Raw genomic sequence first — 8,974 nt, forward strand, 5'->3', positions numbered from 1 at the left:
AAAGAGGAAAGGAGAGCCTCCTGATGCCAACCAGGATCTGGATCTGTTGGTGTGAAAACAGGAAAAGTGGACAAACAAAAATGATGACAACAAACCAAAAACAAGCTGGGCAGTGCTGCTGCCCGCCTTTAACCCCAGCACACGGAAGGCAGAGGCAGGTGGATCTCTGTGAGTTCAAGGCCAGCCTGGTCTACAGAGCAAGTTCCAGGATGTCCAGGGCTACATAGAGAAACCATGTCTTGAAAAGCAAGCAAAATTAAGAATAAAACCATAACAAGAAAACAGGGTAAGCCATACATTAGCAACAGCCCATATCATCCTTTGTCTGATGTCTTCCTGCATCCATGAGGCACACGGCCAAGTTGGAGCCTGGATGAGATGGACACTACATAAAAGAAAGAGTCAGGTGTGTGTGTGTGTGTGTGTGTATTTTCTTTCTGGGGACTGAGTAAAGTCTGGCACCTGCCTGTTACCATCAGGAGCAATTTCCCACATGTGCACACATTCTGCCCTTCAGCTTTGCAGGCCGGTGGGCCACAGGCGAGCCCAGGAACTGCAGAGCTGGAAGGAGTTACAGAGACAAAGTTTGGAGCTGAGACGAAAGGATGGACCATCTAGAGACTGCCATATCCAGGGATCCATTCCATAATCAGCTTCCAAACGCTGACACCATTGCATACACTAGCAAGATTTTGCTGAAAGGACCCAGATAGAGCTGTCTCTTGTGAGACTATGCCGGGGCCTAGCAAACATAGAAGTGGATGCTCACAGTCAGCAATTGGATGGATCACAGGGCCCCCAATGGAGGAGCTAGAGAAAGTACCCAAGGAGCTAAAGGGATCTGCAATCCTATAGTTGGAACAACAATATGAACTAACCAGTACCCCCCTGGAGCTCGTGTCTCTAGCTGCATATGTATCAGTAGATGGCCTAGTCGGCCATCAGTGGAAAGAGAGGCCCATTGGTCGTGCAAACTTTATATGCCTCAGTACAGGGGGATGACAGGGCCAAAATGTGGGAGTGGGTGGGTGGGGGAGTGTGTGTGGGACTTTTGGGATAGCATTGGAAATGTAAATGAAATAAATACCCAATAAAAAAGGAACATTAAAAAAAAAAAAAAAAGAAACGCAGAGCTCCTCATGCCGCAGCCTTCATCCTCTTGTATAGCATCCTGGCCTTGGGGTTTGGTCTGGGCTTGCTGATAAAGCTGGGAGATGATGGTTGATATGAGCTGGGGAGAAATCACAGGAAGGAGTGGAAGAGAATTACCAGTTGCAGTGGGCAGTGGGCAGCAGGCCCACCCCTGTTACAGTTTTGAACAAAATGCTGCTTGGATGATCAGCATCTGCAGTCCCAGTCAAAGGCAAGACAGTGAAGGGACATAGGGATATGGAGACAGAGATGCTGGGAAAATTATTTCACATCAGCTCTCCCTCATATTTGTGGGCTCCAGGAGAGTTAGTGTTATTACCAAAAGCAACCTCAAGTTTCCGCAGCTACCTAGACAATTGTGGTACATTCACCACAGCAGAGAGGACAGCCCCTCATGTATGGCTCAGTTGAGTGAACTCCAGAAGTAGCCTTTAAGGTTTCCTGTAGCCCAGGCTGGTCTTGAACCTTGATCCTCCCACCTCCACTTTACAGGGCCTGGAAATTGAAGGTTTGTACCACCATGCCTTTTTTATATGGTTAGGGGTTAGAACTCAGGGCCTTGAGCTCATCTGCCAGTCTGTTTTGCTTTTATGTCTTGTGTGTATGTGTGTGAGCTGTTAACATGATGATGGGGATTGACCTCAGGGCCTCAGGCCCTATCAGCTGAGCTACATCCCCAGCCCTCAGTGTGGTTCTGGCATTCCCTGAGAGGATGCCCTTATCTTAAAATTGACCTGCCAGCATAGGCTCTCCTCCCTTCCTACAGCCCTGGTTAGTAACTTAAGCCTTGGGACCACACCATTGTTCAGCTCAGTCACTAACCCAGCTCAGACTCAGGAAGAATGGGGTGGGCATAATTCTTCTGTAATCTGTTTGTGTGAAGCCGATTTCTCCCAAAGCTGAGAGCCTGTCTTGGTGACTTTGTGTTGATGAAGTGGTGCTAAGGAAATCTTAAAGACCAATAGGTGTTAGGCTCTGGTTCCCGGTCCCCTAAGAAGGTAGCAGCCTCAGAAGCATGTCACATTCGCCCTGGGCCTGACAACTTAAGGGGGATTGTGGTAGGGTATCCTGGGCACAGTAGGGGAAGATTAGGCGAAAGGAGAGATTTAAAGGGGTCAGTTCCACATCACTGGTTTTCAGCAGGGCACAAAAAGAAGGGGTTGATTACTTACTAAAAACCTTAGTGACAGGCTGGAGAAATGGCTCAGCGGTTAAGAGCAATGGCTGCTCTTCCAGAGGTCCTGAGTTCAATTCCCAGCAACCACATGGTGGCTCACAACCATCTGTAATGGGATCTGATGACCTCTTCTGATGTGTCTGAAGACAGTGACAGTGTATTCAAATACATAAAAAACAAATCTTTAAAAAAACCTTAATGACATATCTCTTCATTAAACTTTTTTTTAATCTAGCATGAGTTTATGTGTGTGCATGCACTCTTGGATGTGTGGAAGTCAAAGGGCAGCCTTCAGAAGCTGGATCTAGCTTCTCTTTGTTGAGTCAGGCTTTCTCATTCCTGCTGCTGGTGGCTTTTAGAGTCTCTGATCTCTGCCTCCCATCTCCAGGTAGGAGAGCTGGAAATATGGATATACAACACCACATCCAGCTTTTAAAAATGATTTATTTGTGTATAGGGGTGTGTGGGTTCTGTGCATGCCAAGGCCCATGTGTGGAGGTCAGAAGTCAGTTTGAAGGGGTGAATTCTCTACCATGAAGGTTCTGGGGTCAAGTTCAGATCACTAGGCAAGTGTCTTTACCCTGTAAGTCATCCTGTCAGATACATCTGTTTGTTTTTGAGACAAGGTCTAGCTAATAGGAACTCATGGAGATCAGTCTGCCTCTGCCTCCCAAGTGCTGGGACTACAGCCATGAGCTGTCTTGCCCCTCCCACATCTGGTTTATATTGAAGGGTTGAAATTGGGTTGTCAGGTTTGCATGGCTGGTTCTTCTCTGGCAGTTTGAGACAGCATCTCATGTAGTACGGCTAGTATGTAGCCAAGGATGACCCAAGATTTCTGATCCTCCTTCCTCCACTTCCCAAGTGCTGGGATTTCAGGTGTGTGTCATCATGTCAGATGACTCCACAAGGGGAATGCTAATTCCCAGGCTGTGGTGTGGCTTGACTATCACATAAGTATATCAGCAGCCTTTCAACTTATGGCAAAGCACCTTCTGGATTTGGATTGAGTTGGGAGCTTGTTTTTTACTCTTAAAGCTTGATACAAGCAGTGTTCACAGTGTGCCACCATCCCTACAGATGGTACCGAACCCCTAAGAATGTTCTAGAAGATCTTTTCTAAAATGCTAAAGCATTTAAATAATGTCTTGAGTCAGTGGGAAGAAGTGGGAGGGGAAGACACTCCAGGGAGGGCCAGCTGTGCCTTCTGATGATCTGGGACACTCCCCTCATTTTATGACAATCTTACTCCTGGTGACATTTGCTTGGCACTAGGTGTGACAGGCACAGCATTTGGCACTCTAAGGACATCAGCTCCACACTGTGATTGTCATATTGAGATAGGTACTGTCATCACCCTGATGTTGCCGAATGGGAAACTGAGTCACAGAGAAGCCATGTGTTGCAGTGACTTTGTCCAGTGACACAGAGCACTGTAGCCTGTGGTCAAAGTAACAGTGCTAACCACTGAGCAGTCTGCACTGCCTTTGTACAGTGCTGGGGCTGCACACACCATGCCCTCAGGACCTTCAGAGTTCTGTGCACAGGATGTAGAAATCAGCATGTGTCACCTTTCATGGCCACAGGCTGATCTCAGCCTCACTTCCTCTTTCAGCCATCACACTGCAGTTTAACTACCACCCTACCACTATTAAAAAGCAGAACCACCTCAGGTGAGGCACGGTGGCACACACCATAATCCCCAGTACTGAGGAGGAAGGGGTGTGCTGCGAGTTTGAGGCTAACACGGACCACAGTGCCAGACACTGTTTTAGGAAAAACAAGCAAACAAAAAACAAAAAACAAAACAAAACAAAAAACTAAACAACAACCACAACAAAATACAAAGCAAAATGACAGACGATGAGGTGAGTCTTAGAAGACCTGGTTGTGGGTCCTCTTTGGTTGTGAGTCTTCCTGGTAGGAGTCATGCCACTCTGTCAGGAGTGTGTTTGTTATCATGGTGTACATCTGTCTTACTCCAGCCTCTCTCCCCATCTGTGTCTCACACATCCTTGCCCTTCTGCCATCTTTTGAAGCAGTGTCCAGGCTCTCACTGATGCTGTACCATGGCCATGCACTTTACAGGCTCCAGAACTGTAGGCCAAAGAAACCTCCTTGGTAGTTTGAATCCGTATGGCCTTCATAGACTCATGTACTTGAATGCTTGGCCCAGAGAGAATGGCACTATTAGGAGGTGTGGCCTTGTTGGGAGAAGTGTGTCACTGTGGTGGCAGGCTTTGAGATCTCCAATACTCAAGCCCAGTGTGGTACAGAGTCTCCTGCTGCTGCCTTTGAATCAAGATGTAGAACTCTCAGCTCCTTGTCCAGCACCATGTCTGCCTGCATGCTGCCATGCTTCCTGCCGTGATAATGGACTAAACCTCCAAAACTGTAAGCTACCCCCAGTTAATTGCTGTCCTTTATAAGAGTTGCCTTGATCATGGTGTCTCTTCACAGTAATGAATCCCTAACCAAGACAACTTCCCTTACGAATCACCTAGACTCAGTTATTTTGTTATAGTTGCAGAGGACAGAGTAGGACACTGGTCCATTCAGGATTTGTGTTGATTGAGATAAGGGACTTGAAACAGAGATCTGAAGTCACCCAAGATTGTCCTTATGCCTGAGAAAACAAGACTCGACTCCAAACAGGGCATAGTGGCACACTCTTGTGATTTTAGCACTCAGGAAGCAGAGGCAGAAGGATCTTGAGCCCAATCTAGACTACACATCAGGATCTGACACTCAGAAATCCAGCAACTGGAGGCAGAAGCAGGCAGGGTCTCTGTGAGCTCCAGGCCAGCCAAGGATACACAGTGAGACCCTGTATCAACAAATGATCTGTCACATGTACACAAGAGACAAAAGACTCAGCTCCAATTGACTGTGCTTTATGTATTCTGCTGACATCTGGTCCACCCCACTCTCCAACCCTGCCTTCCCTGGCCCTGCTCTCCCAAGACTTTTAAACACCCAGAAGTGGCGATGGGGATATAGCTGGTCACTTTCCTCAATTGCCTCCTCGGCCTGTGACCTCTGACCCCAGGACTTAAGAAACGCTAAGGGGCCTGCCAATCCTCTGGACGTCAGGGCCGGCAGCGCCATCTTGGTGGTTGCTTGCTGGTGTCTGTGGGGATGAATATGCATCTCCATTGTCTGGGTGGTATTCCGCCAGGATGTAGAGAAAGCCACCCAGGGCTGCGACTGCCGTGGCTGTGTTGTGGCACGAACAGCCATCTGTTGGGGTGGGAGCAGGGAAAGATCCTGGGGCAAACTTGGCCCTTTGTCCAATACAATCCATCGTAAATGCTCTATGAATCTCCCCCACCCCCAGCCAATCTTCCAGGTACTGTGTGGGCATGTTGATGTTCTGTGCAGAACTAAGAAGCTCATTATAGATGCTGACTTCTGCTCTTGCCTCTACAAGTAAGAGGGCTCACCAGTGGCTCAGGCCTCTTTCCCCTGAGAGCAAACAGGCATAGCTCAGTAGTAGAACACTCATTGAGGAGGCCCAAGGTCTTATTCCCTGGTACTGGGGGAAAACAACCACCCCCAGCAGGTGAAAGCCTTGATCGTTTGGGTGATTGGTAAGCGAGCCCCTGGGTATTACTTACCTGCGAACAGTTTTTCCCGCCTTCGCACTCTTCTCAGAATGCCCTGCTGATGTGGAACTCCAGAAGGTTCACCCTTTGTGTCTGGAGAAGAGCCAAAGGTGAAATTCTTGGGATAAACTTTAACACTCACTCAATAAGCCTCTTCCTCTCGGACCCCTCAAGGGACTTGGATCTTCTAGATTTCTGCTGTGCCTAGCTGCAGATGCCACCTCAGGGCCACGTTTGTCCTCTGTCAACTTACCCCTGCCTCTAGGGGGCCTCCTAAAAAGTGCAGGGTCTAACCTGCCCAATCAAGTGTTGGGCATAGAGCTCTGCACTCTGGAAACCATTGTAATATTGTTTTTGTTTTATTGAGTCGTGGGTCTGTATAGCCTTGGCTGCCCTGGAACTCACTCTGTAGACCAGTCTGGTCTTGAGCTCACGGAGATCCACCTACCTCTGCCTCCCAAGTGCAGGGATTAAAGGCATGTGCCACCAGGCAGAGCTGATGTTTTGAGATAGGGTCTCAGCTTCATCCTCCCAAGCACTAGTATTATAATAGTATAATAGATGTGAGTCTCTGGTTTTGAAACTTCTTTCACCTATTTTATTTATGCTTGTGGTACTTGGGCTAGAATCTGGGGTCTTACACATGTAGGCCTGCACTCCTCATTTTGCCCCTTTTAAAATTATTATTGGATCTGGAGAGATGGCTGCTCTTGCAGAGGATCCGGTTTGACTCCTAGCACCAACATGGGCGCTCACAACCATCTGTAACTGCAGTCCTAAGGGCACTGAGTCCTCTTCTGGTCTCTGTGGGCACTGCATACATATGGCACACAAACATAATATATGCAGAGAAAACACTCACACACATAAAAGTAAATTTAAAATAAGATTACTATTACATTAAATTGTGTGTGTGTATGTGTAGAGGTCAGAAGACAACTTGTCATTAGCTCTCTTCTACCACGTGAGTCTAGGTCATCAGATTTGGTGGCAAGGGCCTTTACACCCTAAGTCTTCTTGAAGCCCTGCACCATTTAAAAAGTAATATTCTGAGGCTCAGACCAGCCTGAAATGCACTTTAAGCCTATGCAGGCCTTGAACTTCTGATCCTCCAACCTCAGTCTCTTCAGTGGCTAGGATGACAGGGCTGCATCACCAAGCCTTGGGGAATCACCATGTCTTAGGGCATCACCAGCCTTAGGGCATCATCATGCCTGGGCATCACGAAGCCTTGGGCATCACCATATCTTTTTGTATTACCAAGCCCTAGTACATCACCATATCTTAGCTTTCCTCTTATCTCAAAGGCAGTTGCTGCTTTAAGGACTCCAAGCTTCTTGATAGAAATTCTGGATTTTCCTGAGTACCTGTTCTGTGGCAGGCACAAACTAGAGGTTCATGGAAGGTTCAAGGAAGGCAAATAAATGACTTATGATCATTATTAGCCCAGAGACAACCTGAGGCCACATGTCACAAGGTTGGAAAGACTCATACCTGGCTTCTTAACTATGTACCCCTCCTGGTGGACTTCCGTGATAGCTTCAGGGAATGGGAGAGCCTTCGCCAGTGTTCTGTGCTCTCTCAGCTCTTGGCAGAAGTTGGTGTGACCATATCCATTGGTGTGGTGAAGGAGTATCTACCCACTCTCTACAGCTCTGACTTTCTCTGCCACCCAGATAACATCTGTCTGGCACATTCACAGATGCTCAGGGGATGTTGAAGAAATGGATTTGTTAACACAAGTGCACCAAGTTTAAGTCTTCCCACAGATGGCTTCCCACTGGCTGAATTAGGCTCTCAGAATGCCAATTCCTTCTAGACCCATGTGAGTGCTTGCTTGTTTTAAATCACCAGTTCTCAGTGCCAGGATATCCTTCTTCTTGAGTGGCCCAGAAACTGGGACCCCACCAAACAATGCTCCCAGCTGGGGCAGACAGGCAACTCACCAGGCCTCCCGAAGCATCCCACCTGGGGGTTCTGCCAGCTGAGAATGGCCTCCAGCCAGCGCAGCTTGTAGAAGTCAGAGAAGCCAGCCATACCACAGAACATAACTGCAAACACATCAAGGCACCTCTGTCGGCCTGCTTCCACCTCTTCCTGTGTCCCTGGCCTACCACACAATGAGGATACTTAGGGACTTGTCTGTTTCTGCCTCCTCTGCTCTAGGATTACAAGGCCTGGGTTCTCTTGGTCACCAGAGGCTCCCAGGCCCTGGTCTTGCCTCTCCTGTGCTATCACAGAGTTGCTGGAGTCAGGCTTGGTGGGGCGTTTGGATGTCCGGGCAAACAAACAGCCACCCCAGGGCTGCCTTTCTATTTATTTCCAAGATCTTGGCTGGGGGGTGGGTGGATGGGGTGGTGTCTGTGTGCCAGCTGATCAGTCTATCCAGAACTCCTCCTGTTCTTGATGGACTTAGTGGACAAAGCTCAGTCACTGTGACAAGTAGACACACAATGGTCAGTGTTGCATTTAAGTCCCTAATAAGCAACACGTACAAGTGTACACGGCAGTCAGAAGTTAACTGCGGCATCAGTCCTAAAGAACTGCCCATCTTATTTTTCATTGCATTATTTATTTTTTTACTGTGTGCATGCCATGTTATGTGTGTAGAGATCAGAGGAAGACTTGTGGGAACTGCTTCTCTCCGTCCACCACGTGGGTCTCAGGGGCTGGATTCACATGCATAGGCTGAAAATTGAGCATGTTTTTTCACTCCCTGAGCCATCTAGCCAGCCTTACCCTGTTTTTCAAGACAGGGTTTCTATGAGGGACCTTGGATTTACCCATTCACTTAAACTGGCTGGTGACCAAGTCCAGAAGATCCACCTGTCTCTGCCTCCGCCCTTGCCCCTAGGATCCACCTGTCCCTCCCTGCCTCCCCCCATATGCCCAGGATCCACCTGTCCCTCCCTGCCTCCCCCCATATGCCCAGGATCCACCTGTCCCTCCCTGCCTCCCCCCATGCCCCCAGGATCTACCTGTCCCTCCCTGCCTCCCTCCATGCTCCCAGGATCCACCTGTCTCTGCCTCCCTCCCCCCC

General features: G+C 48.5%; 1 protein-coding gene across 2 annotated transcripts in view; it reads right to left on the reverse strand.

Moving 5' to 3' along the window:
• Positions 1-5,179: 5,179 nt before the first annotated feature.
• The window catches only part of C16H16orf89 (chromosome 16 C16orf89 homolog), an 11,245-nt gene continuing 7,450 nt past the window's right edge, over positions 5,180-8,974 (reverse strand). The window contains exons 6-8 of one of the 2 annotated variants that reach the window (XM_021184751.2): positions 7,881-7,985; positions 5,947-6,027; positions 5,180-5,569 (exon numbers count right to left, since the gene is read on the reverse strand). In XM_021184751.2, the coding sequence (XP_021040410.1) occupies positions 5,382-5,569; positions 5,947-6,027; positions 7,881-7,985 (374 nt within the window). In that variant the 3' untranslated portion in view covers positions 5,180-5,381. Of the gene's footprint in view, positions 5,570-5,729; positions 5,795-5,946; positions 6,028-7,880; positions 7,986-8,974 lie in introns of those variants that run through there. The other variant, XM_029470785.1, reaches the window with a different exon arrangement.

Source organism: Mus caroli, chromosome 16 (genome assembly GCF_900094665.2).
Source record: "Mus caroli chromosome 16, CAROLI_EIJ_v1.1, whole genome shotgun sequence".
Classification (NCBI taxonomy): Eukaryota; Metazoa; Chordata; class Mammalia; order Rodentia; family Muridae; genus Mus; species Mus caroli.